This window comes from Heliangelus exortis, chromosome 2, assembly GCF_036169615.1.
Source record: "Heliangelus exortis chromosome 2, bHelExo1.hap1, whole genome shotgun sequence".
Classification (NCBI taxonomy): Eukaryota; Metazoa; Chordata; class Aves; order Apodiformes; family Trochilidae; genus Heliangelus; species Heliangelus exortis.
In genome coordinates, this window is record NC_092423.1 from 6,075,020 (window position 1) to 6,095,768 (window position 20,749).

At 40.3% G+C, this 20,749-nt stretch overlaps 1 protein-coding gene across 1 annotated transcript; it reads left to right on the forward strand.

Annotated features, from left to right (window-relative positions):
• The first annotated feature begins 9,790 nt into the window (after positions 1–9,790).
• On the forward strand, positions 9,791–20,162 carry GORASP1 (golgi reassembly stacking protein 1). Its single transcript, XM_071734653.1, has 9 exons — positions 9,791–10,014; positions 12,449–12,529; positions 13,439–13,642; positions 14,323–14,409; positions 14,762–14,892; positions 15,435–15,576; positions 16,087–16,231; positions 17,159–17,314; positions 18,001–20,162. The coding sequence occupies exons 1-9, from the start codon at positions 9,952–9,954 to the stop codon at positions 18,276–18,278; spliced, it is 1,287 nt and encodes a 428-aa protein (XP_071590754.1). The 5' UTR covers positions 9,791–9,951; the 3' UTR covers positions 18,279–20,162.
• The last annotated feature ends 587 nt before the right edge of the window (positions 20,163–20,749 follow it).

A 20,749-nucleotide genomic window follows, 5' to 3' on the forward strand; every position in this document is an offset into this window, starting at 1 on the left:
TGAAAAAATAACACTTAACAAACTGAGCCTTAAAGGATTCATATAAACTGCACAGGGGTTCTGCAGCACTGCTCTGAAAATCCAAAATCCACAAATAATCACCATTTCAAAGAAAAACATATTAAGTTTACCACTTCTCAGCCAACCAGATAATCTTTCCATGGCTGAAAAGTTACCTAAAAATTATAAAGCAATAAAATATTTTGTATCTCTACCTCATAACAACTCAGGTCCTTTCAAATGTGGCAAAAATTAAATATTTGCTTAAATCCTATGGAATTTTTTGTTTTGAGGGTTGTAATTAATGAGATACAGCAATGTTGCTCATCCCATGGAAAAGGGCAAGGCTTTTAAAAAAAATAAGGGCAGAGCAAAAAAAAAATTCTGCTAACATTTCCAGCCTCTTGAAGTAGAAAGCTCTTCCAGAAAACATCAGATCTATCAATATTTTATATGTGACAATACAGAAAGTCCTGAGAAATCCTGGGTTTTCTTTATAAGTGGAAAATTTTGTGGGGGGAATTAAGAAGACAGAGTTTTCACATTTTCACAAGCTAGTTTTTTAAAAACTTAGAGCAGATATCTGAACAAACACACAATCTTCAACCTAATGATGGTACATGATGTTATATTCCAGGTAACTTTTACACAACATTCTGGTACAGTTTTATTCCTTGTTCAAAACCCTGTTCCCTGAACATGAGATCTGCCATCATCCAGAAGATAAAAATGTGTAGAAATAAAAGGGGATGTATAAATAAAAAAACTACATATAAACTGGCATTAAGCCAACCGATTCCAAAAGCAGTTCCTTTTTTATTATTTTATTATTCCTTTATATTATCAGAATGCATAATAAAAGGTCTAACAATTACCATAAGAAAAAGCATGTGATACATTTCCACTTCTTAGGAAGACAGAGGTCCAAACCCATCATTTGGGTCCCACTGTACCAGCTGGGTCAATGTCACCATTTTAGCATAAAATTACCATCAAAACCCCAAACATTTTGTCTATTTTCATATCTATATAGAATGAATATTCTTTTCTGTCCTAAAAAGACTGTATTTGGGGGATACAGATCTCTGATTTTTATCATTCCACTACTCCACTCCTTTTCTATGACTTTTCTGGAAAAAAATTAATGATGCCAACCTATCATGCCCACAATCATTATTAGGACTTCCATGCAAAAATCATGTGCTGGTGTGTAGATTGGGAAAAGAATGATTGGATCTTGACAATCAATCGTGCAAATTAAAATAAGTCAATTTCAGTATTCTCTGAGAAAATAAAAAGTAATTAAAAATGAGGTATTTCTATAACAATTTTAATAAGTATCAAGACCCTCTTATTTTCTCTCTGCTGAGCTCTATCATAGAAGGCAACTAGAGAGCAGATCAATTTTTTTCAGTGCAATTTCAATCTCCTCTCATAATTAAATCAAAGTTTTCCCCATTAGCACAACTATTGCTGTATCCAAGTAATTATGAATAATCAGCAAAGGATATTCTTTACTGATTTTTCTTGTGCATCATTAATTATCTGAAGTGACAGGGTGAACATTATTCCTATTATGAAGAAACCACTAGAGGAAACATGGAGGAAGTCAAATACAAATTATAATGATGTGGCCACTCTTCAAAAATCAGTGTAACCTTGCAAAATGCTAATAGCAGTTCTACTTAAATGAAGCTGCACGTGCTTGCTAGACATAAAAGCTTGCAATCTGTTGCATGTCATTAGTTCTCAATAAAAGCATAGATGGAATTCGTATCTAATTCAATGCTCTTTGCTGCCAGAATCAAGCACTGACAAATGTAAATATGAGTTTTTTCCAAACTACTCCTCCATGTAGTAAAACTAGGTTTTACTGTGAGTAGAAAACCACACCTGAGCAATTTTCTTCATTGCTTGACATGATTTTTATACTTGTAGTATGATACTCTCATCTGATGATTAGTACTATATTACACATTATTTTTAAAATATCTTTCAGTCAGATTTTGTTGAATGGATGAAAAAGTAAAAAAATTACTGAAGTGGCTGTATTTCCTTCTTGTGTTCTTGTTCCTTTCTGGCTCTTTTTCCCTTCATATATCAGAAATATGATTTAAGAATTCATCCATGGGAATTCTGTGGTTTGGAAAAATCAGTGAATATTTCCTTTCTACATATCTGAGGACACAACACTAACAGGACAATCTCTCTCTCCCCTGCCTTGTATATAGATACTATGAACGTTGACTGAGATTTAAAAAAAATATTTTCTTTACTACCTGTTAAGAGTTCATGTTAAAGGATTTTTATAGCTTTCACAGAATCACAGAATCATCTGGGTTGGAAAGGACCTCTGAGATCATAAAGTCCAACCCTTGATCCACTACCACTGGATTCTGTGATTCCATGGGAGACACAATCACTTCTGAAACTTTCAGGTAACTTAATCCAAAGTCAATCAAGTAACTTCACCCTGCTGATGACTGCACCACTCCTTGACTCTTATTGCTGCAGTTAACCTGCTCCCTCATCAAGCAGCACAGTTTAAATGCTGGAATATTTCCAAGAGTTCTGTTTGTACAGGAAGCACATTTATTTGCCTACCAGCCAAGCAACTGGGATAGCACTGGCACTCGGGTACAGTAATGGAGACAAAAGGATAAATAGCTCAGCCTCTGCAAGTCTCAGTAATCAGAAAACCAAGATGTTTGGAAACACCAGAACCTTCTTTACCAGTGAACATCAAAATGTTATTTCCATTACTGTCAATTCTCTTTAGTCAAGACAAGAAGAAGCTTGGAACACCCTATGACAATTCACCAAAATCAACAAAACTGAATACAGTTGAACCCTTTTCACTGACTGGCAACTTTTATGTGTAGAAATATCTTTATTTCTTCTTCTCCTGGGTAGCAAGATTCAATTCTTTACAAGTTCTGCACAGGTGGTACTGCAAACAAAGTGATAATAATTTAAAATTTTGATGTACACTTGAAAACACTGCCTTACTACACAATTCTTCTGCCAAACTGAGCAATTACTTGTAAAATGGGGATGAGAAATCCTTAATTATAAGAGCAACAGCCAAGAAGTTCCTGCTTTTCTCCACTGACTGAAACAAAGAAACCTGTGACACTCAGGGGCAGCTTTGTATACAGTATCTGTGTATCTAAATGTCTTTTAGAAAGGTCAACACATTTCACATGTCAACTTCTATTTACACAGGAACCTTTGGAAAAGATTGATATTGCAAGAAAGCTGTAATTGCAAAACATACAAAGAACTTTGAAAAAGAAGCATGTAAAATTTACAGTGACCTGCAGAATCTGCCAGTTCCATATTACATTGTTTTGGTTCCATTACCATGGATGATAAATGAGTGTTCTTTCAAAATTCAGTATCTGCAAAAGCAAAGGCCTCGTATCATTGTGTGAAAATGACACAACACTGCATTGTTTCTAGTGGCTTAAAATCTTATAACAACCAAGATATATTTCCAATAACCTGTCAATTGTCATGTTTTTAATGCTGCACTAGGATTAGCTGTTTTTTATCAAGTACTGACTTTACTATGAAAGGAAAATCCTCTACTGGTAAAGTATTTTGGAGAATGCCTAAAATAAAACCCTTAGCCATTTACTGACAGTTACACAGTCCTGTTCTCACTGTCTAACATACAATTAACAGTATAAAATTTTAAAAGAAAGGTTTCAAAAAGTATTTAACAAGATGCTGAGCAACAATTTTCATCCTTCAGTGAAGGAACAGCCAGTACTGACTACACCAGTGTGCAAGTTTGTAACTTTGCACAGCATCACAGATGCGACCTGACAGCCCTCTTTGTGTATTTTCAGAATCTGGGGTTAATGCAGACTGTTTCCTGTATGACACAATTCCTGAAGGAAACATGGACAGAAATACAGGAAGAAGAGGCTTGAAACTCAAGCTCCTTGTAACATCTTTCTCAGTATTTGCCTCTTAGTGGTGTAGTCTGTAAGACCTGTTCACAAAGCCTTTGAATTCCAGACTCCTTGCCTCTATATTTACATGAAAGAAATGCCAGTTACAACCAAATGTAAGCACACCCGGTGAAACAGTTTTACCAGCAATCATTATTTTACTTTCCCACTGTAGAAAAATAAACATTCTTCCTCATCAGAAAAAGAGTTTTGGTTTGATGTAGAAATACCAACTTAAAAAGTACATTTTCCTTGGTTATGGTAAACAAGAAGTGTAATTTAGATAATCATAATTTTAAGTACAGAATACATCAGTTTTTCCATACTTATGTTTTCTTAGCATCTGCCTGAAAGTCTGAGGGACTCATTTTACTTTTTAAATAGTGAGAACTTCTGTCTTGTTACGAATGAAATACCACTCACACTGCCTCCCTAGATCAAGGAGGCATTTTCAGCATTCTGTCAAGTCCTCAGTTTTTATCCAGTAGCCATAAAAAACATTCCTGCATAACATAGTTCATAAGTTCCAGTATTTCTCCTGTTTTTATTTGCTTTCCAGCTCTAAACCACCTTCACTATATGAAAACAAATATTCAAACAGATGTGCTAAATGTATTAAACTTGGAAAAGTCATGCAAAGACAAAGCCAGACAAATTAAAAAAAGTCTCCTAGTCCTTGAAACATGTGTAAGGGGCTTCTCAGGTTGTGTTGCTGAAATCAGAAGTGTTCAGCATTTGTCAGATTGGAAAGCAAATTAGTAAACTTTTCCCCCTTAGAAATGATATCTTTTAAAAATTAACTATTTTTGCACAAAGACACGCTGAAAAATAATACACAATTCTCCACTGATACAGAATGTAAATCTCCCATTACCTTGTTATGAGACTTCAGCTCAGTCCCAACAGCTGCTGAACCTTGAGTCATTCCTGTCTGAGCTGCAAGTGTGTCTTGCATTCCTAAAATTTATTACCTCTAATAGAAGAAATAGCCACCAGCCAGCATTCTCCTCTAGTGTCTGAAATACTCTTGTGCTAACGTTCTGGAGAAATTTAATCTATAAATATTTAGTGTAGCCCAGAATCATTTTCAACATAGCCACACAAAAATGAAACCTGATTTCTCTTTAAGAGAACACCACGATGTGAACACTATGGATTTTGCTATGATTTTGCAGTGAATTTGTTCAATAATTTATTGAAGTCTCTGAACTTCATGTTAAGTTGACAAATGGAATATGCAAGCACTGCTTCAGTGTTGAATAAACACGAGCTAAACTACTTTTCTAAAAGAACAAAATGTGTCACAAGAGTGGTCCAGAGCAGAGTAGATATTGTCAGCAATTCTAGGGACAGAAGGACTATTTTTGGTACTATTTTGCTTAGTGAAACAGACAAATCACTTAAAACATACCTGTATTTATGCTTGACTTGTTTTGCTCCGAAACTCCTAACTTAACCTGTGTAAACGAATGAAACTGATGTATTGTCAAGTTTCTGACTGCTGAAACTTGTAGCAAGTAACACACACACACACACACACACACACACAAAACCAAACCCCAAACAAAACAAAACAAAACATACCACCAGGAAAAAAAAACAAACCAAACCCTTGTCTATATTTTTACACATTTTGTGTGAATAAATTAATTCCAAAAGACAACAGAGTGACATTCCAGAATGGTTCCTTCTGGCTTTTCCTAACTGTAAGATAGTACCTTGCATTTCAGCAGCAGAGACAATGCAGATGGTTGGTTGATTCAGATGTTATCAGCAGCCACTTAAAAAAAGTTATTTGTGTAACTCCAAGCCACCATCTAACTAGGCAGTTTGTTTCATTTGCGTGCTCCACCACAAGCTGCTCTGCACACACGTTGCTTTCTAAGCTGGGCGGAACAGCAAAGAGTTGTGAGCTGTAAGCACTAACATTAAGGTGAGCTGTATTGGGTCAAATCACAGACCCAGCAGCACACTCTCAGCCTGCCACAGCAGCACTAAAAAGCCTGGAAAAGACAAAGATTGGGACAATCATAAATGTCACTTCCCTCAGACAGTGTCTCAGTCTTCAGGTGGCTTCAGCTCAGAAAATACCTTTTGTGAGATAGGTTTCTGTGCACTTATTCACCTTTCTGATATTCTTCTTCAGTGAACTTGCCCACTGCCTCCTTGGGGCCAAATAAACTCTTGGCATTACAGAGTCCTGTGGTGGAGAGTTGCAGAACTCAGTGAAGTATTTCATGAAAAATCACCTCTTGTTTACTTTGAATGTGTGCCCTCACAGCTTCAGTAGTCCCCTTGTTATTAAATGGAGAGCAAACACTCGGTTCCTGACTACCCTCTCCACACCACAAGTGATATTACAGCACATTCTCTCTTCAGTTGTCTCTCTTCCAAATCAAAAAGCTCTGGTTTATTTTCTTTCCATACGTGGTAACTACTGACACCAGTAATCACTGCTGCTGCCCTTTTTAAAGCTTTCCCATTTCTACTATTTATCTTTCTGAAATGTGGGGACAAGATGGGGGAAAACTGTGACTTTTATACAGTAATTCAGCAATGTCCTTTCTCTTGGTCTCCACTGTTCTCCTGATAGTTCTTTTGGATTAATTTCCATTATTATGGATTTGCTTTTTGGCTGTTTCTGATTTCTAAAATGACATATGGTAAACACCAGCTCTCACTCAGACTGCTGCTGAGCAGCTCAGAGCCCGCTGTGGCATTAGTCAGGACTTTTCCCCATGTGTATAATTTTACATTTATCTGCTCCTTAATTATACCTGTGGTTTTACTGCCCACCTAAGATCCTTCTGCAGTTCTTAATTGCTCCTTGGTGTTGCTGGTTTGAATAATTTGTGCTATCAGTGCCTTTTGTCATCTCACTGCTTATTTCTTTTTTCCCCAGGACTTTTAGAATGTGAAGAAAAGCAGGCTGTAACCACTTTTTTTTTTTTTTTTTTTTTTTTTTTTTTTTTTTTTTTTAATTTTTTGTTTGTTTAGTTTTGATTCTGGGTGATTTTTCCAAGCAGTGATCATTCACTTCAATACTTTACTTTTTATCTTTTAAGCACTCATCCAAAAAAAGGTATCTTATGGTACTGCCACTTAGTTTACTTCATAAAGCTTTGATGAAGGGGTTCTTGACATCTAAACCACCAGATCTCTCCTTTCTGTATGTTTGTTAATGCCTTTACCAACTCCAATAGATGTGTGAGACAGGACATCCCTTTTTCTTGACTATTCCCAAGAATATGATACTCAGGTACCCACTGGAACTTTTATTTATTCTAGTTTCTATCATTTTGTTGACAGAGGCATACAAACCTCCTCTTCAAATTATTTGTAGAAATAAAACTACACAGTCAACACTGCTGTTCTTCACTGGCATACTTGTTGTAAAAGACTTGCTGAAGAAAAGGAATTTTTTAAAAAATTTGTGATAAGGTTCCCAAGCATGTAGCAGAAAACACAGAATAAAAATATTTGGGCCAATTTTATTTTTTCAGTACCTAGGTGCGCTTCTACCATACGCTCAATGGATAGGACCAGTTTTGAGACAACACCGGGAAAAAAGGCACTTAAAAAGGATTCTGAGAGTATCTTGGTCTTTGGAGAAAAATTAAGTCATTATGTATGGTTTTCAAGTATAAATAGTTGTTGAAGTGACAGGGAATTAAAGAGCTTCATCTTTTAGCAAAGGAAGAGGATGGAGAATGCAACTTTCTTTTCTCTTCTGTCTTCATGCCTTACACTTTAACCACAGAAATTATGTGAATGGATCCTTTAGAAAAATGACATTTTGGAGGTAAGAGCAGAGACGAGCAAGGAGATTTGCTAAAATGGATGTTTTTATACTGGAATGCAAATATTCAAGCAGGAAATATAATTGGGACTTTAATCGTATTAATATAGGAATGCTTCAGTTTATTACAATTTCTCTAAAAATTCAGAACTTTTCCATTAATGAATAAAAGCATAATCAGAATTAATTCTAAGTAAAACACAGTGGAACAGGTATGAAATTTCAGAGGAATGGAAATATCACTTCTTAATTATTATCTAAACACGAGGTTCCCTATGTATTGGAAAACAGCAGCACTAGACCACCGATTTGCTTCTTCAGCTCTAAGGCTGCTGATGGTCTGAGCTGGTAGAATTCTTTCTTGAGTGTAATACAGAATATATGGCCCTCAGAGAGGAACAGAACAGAAACACTTTCTCTTTTGAAATGTGCAAATTACATATTGATAAAAAATATTAGTATCTTTTTGCATTATACTAACAGGAGTATAATTCTTAAAAGGTTGTCAGAATGAGGACAGTAGCCAACTGTTTTTTACAGAAGTTGTAAGAATATAAGGTGAAAAAAACCAAAACTAAGTGCAAGTCAGTTTCTGCCAAAAAAAAAAACCAACTTAAAAAAAAACAAAACAAGGAAGGCTCCGAGACCCAAACTGCCGTACAGCTTCGTGGTCATTTCAAAGAGAAGCAGTTCGGGGCATTTTCAAGAGAGGATAGGCCGAGAGAACGAGGGGAACCCCACTCAGCTGCCCACTTCCCCTCCCCTCCGGGGAGCCACAGCCTGGCTTGGGGCTGTGACAGACCCTCTGTGGGCCAGCGCCAAGCCCTGGCAAGGATCAGCGACCCCCGCACCCTGCAGCCTCTTCTCAGCGCTTCTCCTCCTCTCCTCAGTCATCTCCCGTTCCTCAGCAATCCTCTCGCTTCTCTTCAGTGATCCCCCGCTTCTCCTCAGTGCTTCCCCTCCTCTCCTCAGCGTTCCCTCTCTTCTCAGCGATCCCCCTGCTTCTCCTCAGCGCTCCCTTTTCTCCTGGACGCTTCCTCTCTTCTCCTCAGTGCTCCCCCTTTTCTCCTCAGCTATCCTCCCAATTCTCCTCAGCGCTCCCCCTCTTCTCCTCAGTGCTCCTTTTCTCCTCAGCGCTCCCCTCTTCTCCTCAGCGCTCCCCTCTTCTCCTCAGCGCTCCCCCTGCTTCTCATCAGCGCTCCCCCTTTTCTCCTCAGTGATTCCCTGCTTCTCAACGCTCCCCCTCTTCTCCTCAGTGCTCCTTTTCTCCTCAGCGCTCCCCTCTTCTCCTCAGCGCTCCCCTCTTCTCCTCAGCGCTCCCCCTGCTTCTCATCAGCGCTCCCCCTTTTCTCCTCAGTGATTCCCTGCTTCTCAACGCTCCCCCTCTTCTCCTCAGCGCTCCCTCACTTCTCAGCACTCCCTTTTCTCCTCAGCGATCCCCCCGCTTCTCATCAGCGCTCCCCCTCTTCTCGTCAGTGATCCCCCTGCTTCTCCTCAGCGCTCCCCCTCTTCTCCTCAGCAATCCCCCCTTTCTCATCAGTGCTTCCCCTCCTCTCTTCAGCGCTCCCTCTCTTCTCCTCAGCAATTCCTCTGCTTCTCCTCAGCAATCCCCCTCCTCTCTTTAGTGCTCCCCCTCCTCAGTGCTCCCTCGCTTCTCCTCAGCTCTCCCCCTCCTCTCTTCAGCGCTCCCCCTCTTCTCCTCAGCAATCCCCCCCTTTCTCATCAGCACTCCCCCTCCTCCCTTCAGCTCCCTCTCTTCTCCTCAGTGCTCCCCATTTTCTCCTCGTCGATCCCTCTGTTTCTCCTCAGCGCTCCCTCACTCCTCTCAGCGATCCTCCCTTTTCTCCTCAGCGCTCCCCCTCCTCTCCTCAGCAACCCCTCTGCTCCGTAGCTATCCCCCTCCTTCCCTCAGCTCCCTCTCCTCTCCCCGCAGCAACCCCTTCGCTTCCCCCACCCCTACCCCGTCGTTAAGGGACTTTACGTCACTCTCCCAGCCAGGGAGCCGAGTGGAGCCGATCTCCCTCCCCCGCAGCTCATTCCGGGCTGCCGCGCTCGACGCTCGCTTGCTCAGGTCTGCGCCGCCCACAGCTGAGGGAGCGGCGGGCGGGCGATGCTCGAGGCCACCGCAACCGCAGCCGCCGCAGTTTCAGCGACCCGTCCGGTCCGGTTGGGCCCAGTCCCGCGGTTGTGGGGATGGGGCTGGGCTCCAGCTCCGAGGTCCCCAACGGTGGCTCCGAGGGATTCCATGTTCACGGGGTGAGGTGGCGGCCGCCGCCGTTGGGCGGTTTCTGGGTGGCTGAGGAGGGGCGGCGGGAGCTGAGGCGGGACCCGGTTCCCCTCTGGTCTGGGGCAGGCCCAGACCCCAGCCCGGCCCTGGGGAGAGCTCTGGGCCGGGGGCGGCGGGCCCGCGGTTCGGGGTCTGCCTGGTCCCCACCTGTTGGCTCCTTCCAGGGAAGTGCCACGGCGGCAGGGGAGGAGCGGCCGCAGCTTCCCGGGGTCGGTGGCTGCCCGCCCCGGCGGCTTCACCGGGCTCAGAGCTTCGGCCTGCGAGGTGCTGACAGCTGGGCAGCCGAGGGGGGAACCTTATGTGTGTCTGAAATGCTGAATCGGAAATGGAATATGAAATACTGTGTTCAAGAGTGACATAGCCCTCCTTTCCCTGCTAACCAACCCTCCAAATTCCCTGGAGTTGCAGATTTGGCTGGTTTCTCTGTGGATCCTTGCAGCGCCTTGGCTGGGGGTTAATTACTGCTCAAGGAAGTGTTTTCTTGAGGGGCTACTTCTCATAGTGCAGTATCCAGGTGCAAAGTTGTTGTAACTCCTCTGGCAGTGTCTGCACACACCGTGGTTTACCTGCGTATTTTGCAGCTTAAAGATAGGTGGAGGTATTGCTGACAACTTCACAGGTGTTACATAAGTTGTAATTTCATTTAGTTTATGATCTTCCTTCCTGGCATAAGAGTGGAAATGTTGTTGCCACATGCTGCTTTACACCTCACAGGCACTGTCTTTCTCAGCATCCCAAAGAAGTCTTCAGGGTACCATGCTGCTATGTAATCTGCCTCTGTCAGTCTTGCTAAGTGACTTAATTTCATTAGAAACGATTGTTGTCCATGAAGTGCCTCCTCCTATTATGTTAAGTCCAGCAGAGAGCTCAGTTTTCTTTACTGGGGGATGATTTTGGTGACCTACAGTATGCAGAAGACAAATGGATTTTTTTGCCCACAGGGACTTCATCCAACTTTTGATACAATGTCATTTTGGAAACTTAATGCTGCGGGTTTTTTTTTTTTTTTTTAACACCTTTCTGGGGGAATCTATATGGCTTTTAAACATGTTAACATCAACATCATGAGCTCTCTAATAACTTCTGTGTATTTCTTTAGAGTGCACTGTCATTGTGTGACAGGATAGTGTCATTGCAAGTCTTGCACATTACCTCCTGATTCCAAATAAACTTTTTTTAACCTTTTTAACACTTTGTTCAGTATAAACTGGATGTTTTCTTTTGGTGCACTTTAGGGTTGTGATGAAAGTTAGTAAGTTTTAGCTACTTCTCCCATTGTGGTCACAGTAGTCAGTCTTGACTGGTTCATAAAAAAGCATGATTTTTTTTTTTCTCCTTTTCTTTTAAAAGCTTTTGCTGGAGTAACTATGCTATTACTTATAAATGTTTTATAATTTGTGTAGACAGTTATGCCAGCAAATGCCTGAATACCGTTACAGCTTTATTAACAAAAAAAAAAAAAATATATATATATATATAGTTTGGTAACACCAGGCCAAATGTAAGATGTTGCAATTTTGACTTTGCTAGCCATGAACTTTTTATTTTAGATGGTGTGTGGGTTATAACTTAGCACTTACATTGTGGGGTGGCTCTCAGGAGTACAATATATTTCTGGTTATGGGCTATACTGCTGAGCTCACAAAAAGCAAAGTTAGAAGCAGGGTGAACTGTTACCCTGTTTGTGATGGTTCCCTTAATACCCTGTTGCTATGTTAGAATACCTTGAAGTGGCTTTGCTCACATATGTTTTGTGTGTATTGAGCTCTGTGTAAGTTTTGGTGGGTTTTTTCCTGGTGTAAAGGCATTTTAATAGCTATTCTCTATGTTTGCTTAATGTATTTTGTGATAACTTGGTTATAATGAAACATGTTTTAACACCTACTTCTTATGAGTCTTTTGCAAGGGGTGGCAATCTTCTAGACCAGTTTTTGTGGTTAAGTTTCACAGAATAGTTTGTAGCAGTCTCTTGAGTGTTTCTAATGTGCTGTACATTGTGGTAACTTAACTGTAAGTTGTGTTTATCTAAAACATAGCTGTGATGTAGATGGAGACTCAACATGCTCAGGCTGTAAGTAGCATGGAAGAAAATTCTGAAGCACAACTTTGAAAACTAAGCCCCTTTCCAAAGTTCTCAATGTTTATTAATTCCATATTGTGGACTCTGCATCACAATACTCGTGTCTCACATGGGGTTCAACCTGTTTTTTGCAGCTTAATTAGGACACAAGTTATTCATAGTTCTAGAAAAGTAAGTTCATAATTGTGGACTACTTCCTGAGGTCTTTCATTTGGTATCTTATCTCAGGTTCAACTCAAAAGTAAATATTGCATCAAGTGTTCAGATCAAGTGTCATTTAGTGTATCTGGAGATGAATGTATAATAAAATGTGTGTTTTGTAGGTCCAAGAAAACTCCCCAGCTCAACAAGGAGGACTGGAACCTTTCTTTGATTTCATCATTGCAATAGGACACACTAGGCTTGTAAGCCTCAAATGATTTTTACTGTTTTGTATTTTTTCCCCCTGCATGAAACATGGGTGTTGTAATGATGAAAGGGAGAAGCCAGAGCTCTCACAGTAAATAGAGCTTTAAATATTGACCATTATATTTGGCACTAACAAGAAAGTAAAACTTGGTGGTGTTCAAAGTCTCTTCTTTGTCTGGATCCAAATTTGAGGAAACTCTTAGTTATGCCTTTAGTCACCTGAACCTGTTAACAAATTGACACCATGTTTATGATATTACTCATTCATGCATGTTTTCTGCCACAAGGTAAATATTGAACTGGTGACTCAGTGGCAAGAACTCAGCATTGTTTAAACAAACTTAGTTCAGTGTTTGATAAAACATGAAAAGGAATCATGGCCTGCCTGCTTATGCTTAAAACTGGGAACACAGTTCTTGTGCATTGAGTTATGAGAGAAAAGCTGACTTTTGGTTTAAAAGCTGGCAGCTTTGTCTCTGTGCTTCATCTTAATTTACATACAAGTCATTAAGTCTGTCTTGCTTTCATTAGTGGAGGTGTCTTTCTGGAAGTGATCATTATAATGGTAGATTTTAGTCCTTATTGAGTAAGGACTGGGAGCCAGAAGTATGAAATAAAAAGTTGCTGCTTATTGTTACAACTACATAGTTGAGAAATAAATTGCTGATGTTATTTAATAACAGTTAGGAAGAACAGGAAAGTAAGTGATTAAGTGGAGTAATTACTTCTGTAACGGGACATGGGCTGACATGCTGACTTCTTGTGAATAAAAGAAAATTGAACTGCTGGGATGGGTGGTGAAAGCCCTAACTTTTACAGTTTTGATTCTTTGTATTCAAATTCTGCCACAGATGTGGTGCCTGTGTTACAGGTACAAGTAGAATGTCTCTTTCTGTGCCTTACAGAATAAAGGAAACTGTATGTTGAAAGATCTGCTGAAGGCAAACGCTGAGAAAGCAGTGAAGCTGGAGGTGTATAACATCAAAACAATGAAAGTAAGAGAGGTGGAGGTGATCCCCAGTAACATGTGGGGAGGACAAGGTCTTCTTGGAGCCAGTGTGAGGTTCTGCAGTTTCCAGGGAGCCAATGAACATGTGTGGCATGTTTTGGTGAGATGGAATTCTTTGGTGGCTCATTCATGCTCATACAACCTTGTTTTTAAAGTGTAATGTTTAGAAGCAACCTGTATGTAAAGACAGAATGCTGAAATCTCACAGAAAGGGACAGTTTTGACATTTTGTCTGAGCTATTTGAGTAGGGGACAACACAACAGGTGTCTGTTGCTGTGCAGAAAATTAACTTCATCCCAACCAACTCACTCTCTCCCAATCATTATGTGATGGAGAGGTTTTCTCATCTTAAAGAATCAGTGGCAAAAGCAAATAGAGTCTGTCTGAATAAGTGTCTCTGTGTTGCCTACTTCATCAAAGTAACATTAATGTTGCAAAAAGCATCAAAAAACTACTTTAAAGTTAAGAGAGAGAGTAGAAAGAGAAGAAGAGTCTAGGGAAGACATATCATCTTTTGTTGTTGTTCTGATTGTAAAAAAAATGCAACTTTTCAATGTCTTCAGAGTATCTTATTTTCAATTAGTAGTAGCTTGGTCTTTCTTACTCAGTGTGTTTTAAAAGATGTTGCATCTGGATGATGCAACAAAACTCCTGTTCAGGGGCTTCTTTTTTGTCCCATTAAAAAAATGCTTTTTTGTTTTTGGAGCTACCTTTCCCTTTTGATGCTGGGGTAGTTTATCCTTCTGCAAGTGTAAATGACACATGTTGCTCTTTCACAGGATGTTGAACCTGGGTCTCCTGCAGCTCTAGCTGGTCTTCAGCCATACACTGACTATGTTGTTGGATCTGATCAGATTCTTCAGGAGGTAGGACATGTGCTCCTTCAAGTAGCAATGGTTTTCGTGCCTGCCAAGTGTGTGTAATGTTGCTGGGTTTTTTTTATTTATTCTAAATTAAATAGCTGTACATGAACGTATGGGGATAGTGTTTGGGAACTATGGGAGGTTGATTCTTATGGCAGATGCTTTATGGCTGAAGTAAACATCTCTTTTTAATGTGACAACAAAAAAAAATTGCCCCTAAAGATCAAACTACTCGAGTGAGTTTTAGTCTTTTCTTGGGGTTTTCTGTATCTTAGTGTGAAGTAAATAACCCTAAAATGCTAACTTGCTTCCAGCTCCTTGTTTGAGTTTAATACTACTTTTGTTTTTTTCTTAGTCAGAAGATTTCTTCTCACTGGTTGAATCCCATGAGGGGAAGCCCCTGAAGTTGATGGTTTATAACACTGAAGCAGATTCCATTCGAGAGGTAGTTGTGACTCCCAATGGAGCTTGGGGTGGAGAAGGAAGGTACTGACCTCCAGACAGTCACTGGCTGATGACAGGTTATATGCTCACTGTAAGTGAGCTCCTGTTAGGAGTTAGGAGTTGTCACTACTGATTTTAAGTTAAGCCTCATGTCCTTACACTTGCCACACAAAACATGTTTGTTTTTCCATTAAATAAACTAGCTCAGAATTAGGAATTAGGCATGTTCTGGATCTAATCCAGCTTGAATTGAAACCCATGGCAAAACCTGTGCTGACCTTTCTGGTAGCAGATTCACTCATATTCAAACACTCAGTTAAAGCAAACAAAATCCCCATCAGCTCGGATAACACAATTTTGTATAATGTAAGCTCAGCTGTTTATGGCTAAATGTCAACTGCAGAGTGCTCCTTGAGTACCATAAGTGAAACCACTCTTGCAGGTAAGTATTTTAGATTTTTAGATTTGTAGATTTAGTAGATTAAAGACTCAAACTTTCATTTGAAGATGCAAAAATAAAAAACCTAACTAGCTTTGTAAAGAACCTCTATTTTTCCAAGTCTTGTTCTACTTCTCTTGTACAGCTTAGGATGTGGCATTGGATATGGCTATTTGCACAGAATTCCAACACAGTCAGTACTATCAAAGAAGAAGCCAGAAAGCAAACCATCAACACCCTTACCAGAAGCTGGAACTCCTGTACCAACTACTAATGGTTACACAGAGGTGTGTAAGAAACAAGTTCATGTCTTGCATGTTCTCTGGGGTTTCAAAATTTTCTACAAGTTTGAACACTCCTATTACAGTGTATTTGAGTACAGGATAGGATTGTGCTTGAGTGAGATGGAGTGAGGTGAAGGGAAAGTGAGAGCTGATGATACTTAGCAGATGACAGATCACCAGTGTTGGCTGCTAAAATTCTTTGCCAGGTATTTTCTTTCTGTCTTGAAGAATTCCATCCTACAGCTGTTGTCAGTCAGTGAGAACCAAGTCAGAGGGAATACCTTTCTCAAGAGGAGAAAAAATTACACCTATAAGAGTTAAGTTCTTCTAAGAACATATTGGCTTTAAAAGGCTACATTGGAACATGTCCTGATGAGTGGCATTGCTGTCAGTTTTTGGCATCCTGGATTCTCTCTGAATCAGACAGAAGCAGAATCTTTTCATGGGAAGGTCATCTTCAGGTAAAGCTTTCAATACAAGAAGATGCTTTTCCCTCTTACTGTGTTATTCCAGACTCCATTACTGGCACCCACTTCTCAGGCTGACAACTCTGAAATGCTCGTGAACTTGGATCATTCCACAAGTGAGGAAACGAGTGGTTATTCACCAGAAAGCTCACTTTCTCCTCCTCCCCCTCTCCAGAGAGTAATGGATCCAGGTATATTTTTTAGGTGCTTTTTTCAGTAATTCTTTAGAGGGGATCTAAGTAAACTAATAAGGTCTTTATCAAGTTTGAGGCTTAAATACAGAACTGCAAGCATTGGTGGCTCTTTTCCTTGAAGTTTCTGGCTTCACTGGACTTTACAGCTGTACAGTTTGGGTCCAGTGAGCCTGGCTGAGGTTAACATTCTGCACAAGTCTTTCCACTGGTCTCAGCTCACATTAAATTCATTTGCATTCACTGGGAGGGGCCTGTCACTGACATCCATCTGGATGGATGTCCAGATGTTTTGTTAGAACATACCTTTTTTTCATCTAGATTTTTGTTTTATCATAGAATCATAGAACTGGCTGGGTTGGAAGGGACCTCAGAGATCATCAAGTCCAACCCTTGATCCACTCCCGCTGCAGTTCCCAGCCCATGGCACTGAGTGCCACATCCAGGCTCTTTTGAAATATCTCCAGGGATGGAGAATCCACCCCTTCCCTGGGCAGCCCATTCCAATGTCTGATCACCCTCTCAGTAAAGAAATTCTTTCTAATGTCCAACCTAAACCTCCCCTGGCACAACTTGAGACCTCTTGTGCCCTCTTGTCTTGCTGAGAGCTCCCTGGGAAAAGAGCCCAACCCCCCCCTGGCTCCAATCTCCTTTCAGGGAGTTGTAGAGAGTGATGAGGTCTCCCCTGAGCCTCCTCTTCTCCAGGCTGAACACCCCCAGCTCCCTCAGCCTCTCCTCATAGGATCTGTGCTCGAGTCCCTTCACCAGCCCAGTTGCCCTCCTTTGGACCTGCTCCAGGACCTCAATCTCCTTCCTGAGCTGAGGGGCCCAGAACTGGACACAGGACTCAAGCTGTGGCCTCACCAGGGCTGAGTACAGGGGCAAATGTATCCAGAACAGAACTGTAATATTTGCTTTCTCCTTCAGGATTTCTAGATATGTCTGGTACTTCATTTCCTGAACTCACTGACTTAGCAAATGTGTCCAATGTGTCTCCATCTGCCTCCCTCAACATGCCAGCAGCAGATGTGTCAGAAGGCTCAGAAAAGTTGGTGTCGAACAGTGAGGCTCCTGCTTATTCTGGTGAGTGTGTTCAAGCTTTCCTTTAGGCCTCTGACCTCATTTCTGGAATGGCACCAACTCGTCTGCTCAACTGTGTCATGCTTTTAGGAAATAAGCCAACTTGAAGAAAAATCAGGAGGTTGGCTATAATGAGACTGAAAAAATAGGAGAAATCAGCTGTAGAAGTGGAGAAAAACTAATAGAGTATTTTATAAGACCATAGGTTGTGTCTTTTTCTTGAAATGAAAATGTTGATGATGATCCAAATTAAAATAATGTTTTAGAAGTATTTCTAAAATCAGTGTGAGTTTGTGTACCACAGCCTTGTCTCCACAGTTACAAAGTGAAAACAAAATCCCAGTTCTCTTAACTGACTTTTTTATTTAAAATACATTCACTTTATGGATTTCTCTCTCTCTTTTAAAAGATGGGGTGACTAAAAGTTGTAACACAAAACCCCACATTTTTATGTGTTATCTGAATGGCAGACCAAATGGTTTCTGGGCTTCTAAAAAACCTGCTTGCACCATCAGGTTTTTCTGGGTTTGTGGAGAAGAGAGTAAACACAGCCCTTGTACTTGAGAGCTGTGATCTGGTTATGTGTCTGTATGAGGTACTCAGCTGACTTCCTAGGTGTATGGGAACCAGAGGCACTGCCTGTTAGCCTGAGAACTTTTGTCTTTTTAAAAAGTATTTTCATTTCCCAGAGAATGCCACAGCTTTGGACCCTGAAGATGTATCCATGCATTCTGAAGGTTCAGTCAAGCAGCCTGAATTGGATGAGTCACTGCCTTCAGTTCCACCATTACCTTCTTTTGCTCTCCCTAATGAAATTTCTTCAAAACCACCAGAAACTGATGCTGATAACCAAGAAACAAAGCTGCTCTTAAACAGTATGGAGAGCTCCTTAACCACTACTCTGGAGAAAGGTGATGAAGCAGCAAGTGAACAGAAAGAAGAAGCAGCTGCACAAGGTCACGAGTGAAATGGATGCTGCTCTGCTGCTCCTGTTTACAGACTGCCACAAGCTGTAATACTGCAGCTTGGAATATTTTTCTGATCTTGAAAGATTGACAGCTATTCTATTTTGTTAGAGTAGACACTATTATATAAGAAATCATAGGGAATGCATAACCAGCTGTCTTTTTCAATCATTGTTTAATGGCTGGATCTGTGTTCAAACTTTGAATGCTGTCCAAAGTAACCAAATTAATGGAGAAATTAATGCAGAAATAAGTTGGGGACTGGCAAAATGTCAAGTTCCTGAATTTATGTTTGCCTACAACTGTTCCTGAATGTATTTATGAAGGCATGCTGCCTGGACAGTGATGATGATTTTAGCAGTATGATTGATGGAATTAAAAAAAAATTGTTTATGGTTTTGGCTTGCTGGAAAGCTTTTCTAATGGTATACCTCAATTTGATATGACAGGCTTGTGACTTTCAAGGCCTTTCCCTACCCAAAGACCTCTTTATTCCTACTAACTACTCTCCAAACATATTTTTCTTGTGTTAAGAGTCCCTTCTTTAAGTTTTTCATGTATATTCTCTAAAACTACTTTTACAGGAAAGGAAGTGCCACGTGGTTTGAAGTTGGAGCCTACAGACAGGACAGAACTGTGTAGGTGGAGCTTGTCATCCACTTCAGCTCTTGAGTGAAAGAGGTGGTGGTCTGACAGTGAAAAGGGAGGGGGAATGTTGGCTTTTAAAACAAACAATGCCAAAGATTAAGTCAGACCCATGTGTTTTCAGAGTAATTAACCTTTTCAGGTGTATTGAACATCTTGGTTGCTGTAGTGACAGAGAAATGGCTTTGCTTTGGTTGTGCTTTTCTGTTTACCCACTTTTTTTTTTTTCCTACAAACAATTTTAAATTTAAGGCATGGATCACATTAGTGTAGCATCTGTTGCTTTTTGTAGCTTCCTTTGTAATGAGCTTCTGAATGAAATAGCAAACATGAAAGAAGATTGGGTGTCTTTATACCCCTTGGGGCAGTAATTTATGATTGGATTTTTAAGGTGTTGAGTGGGAGTAACTTCACTATGTGTGGTACAGTCAGTGTAGTGAAAATCCTTGATAAATGAAGAGAACAGGGTACAAGGTTAGGTGTGCATTTAAGCTACAACTTGAGTGTACTTAGCAGAGTACTGTCTGATTTCCTTTGCCCTGTCTCCTGCTCTGTTTCTACCTTGTTCCTTGTGGAGATCAGTAAGGGACAGGACTGATGGGGCTGAAATCTTGTGAAGACAGGGAGTGACATGGAGTCACTTGAGAGAGCTCAGCTTCAGCCAAGGGTGGAGGTGAACTTGCAACACAGGTTTGCTGATGAGTACACCTGTCCTTTATATTCCTTCATCTCTGCTGTTAGTCTTAAATACTGTTCTCACATAAAATACAGTAGCTCTGAACAGGATGGTCAAAGCACCTGCTTTAAAGGATTAAGCCCTACCTGCAGGTAACAGAATTAGGAGATTTGAAATGTAGTCTGCTAAATCATCTGTTAATTGTGAACAGATTTATCTTTTCTCCTATATTGCTAAATTAAATTTCCTCTCTTTTCTTCCCCCCAACTGACTGCTGCAAGGGTGAACAGCCAAACATTAAAAATAAATAATTTAGGCCTTTGGTAACTTTGTTAGGTCTCAAATATTGACTGAAGACATCTAGGTCTTGTATTTGTGGGGTTTTTTGTTCATTTAGGACGTTTCTAGCTTTACACATTTGTCAAAACTGTCTTTAAGCTGGAAGAAGCTGGCTTAAGTGATGCTGTTACCACAAGCACCCTTTAAAAATCTTAAGTGTAGGGAATGCCCAAATTTAAACTACATTTCAGCTGTCACAGGAATAAATGGCTTAACACTTCTGGCAGTTGTGTCCAACCTACTTTATGTTAATGGATCTTGGAAAGGGAGTTTATGTGGATTTTTTTCATAACATCCAATGAACGATGATCTGACTTACCTACTCAGAAAACCAAATAGAGAATTAAACCTCTATCAACATTATCTTGTACTCTTCTAGCCTGTAACTTTCATTTAAATGCTAAATGAGGTGAAGAATTTAACTTCCTTATCAAATTCCTTTACTCTTGCTAGTAGTGAGAAGAGCACCTTTTGAGATGCCTGAAGTTCTTGCTGACAGAAGTAGAAAGTAGTCTTTTACTTATGGGTGCATTAGTGAGAAAGCTGATTGGAGTTTCTTACTTTGTACATAACCTAAAATTAATGGTGGAAGTTCTTGGGGGGCTGGATCCAGAGCTTTGGCACAAATGGTCTACTTCTGTATTCAGGATTTGAAACAAAACAAAAAAAAAAACCCTCCCCAAGTTGATCAAGCCTTGTCCCAGGCAAGGCCAACTTCAGAGGGTTAGGCCAAGCCCTTGTGAAGTAAACTGCTTGATTCATGGGAACTTCAGACAGCATAAACCTGTCCTGGGAATGATCCTAACCCCCCTA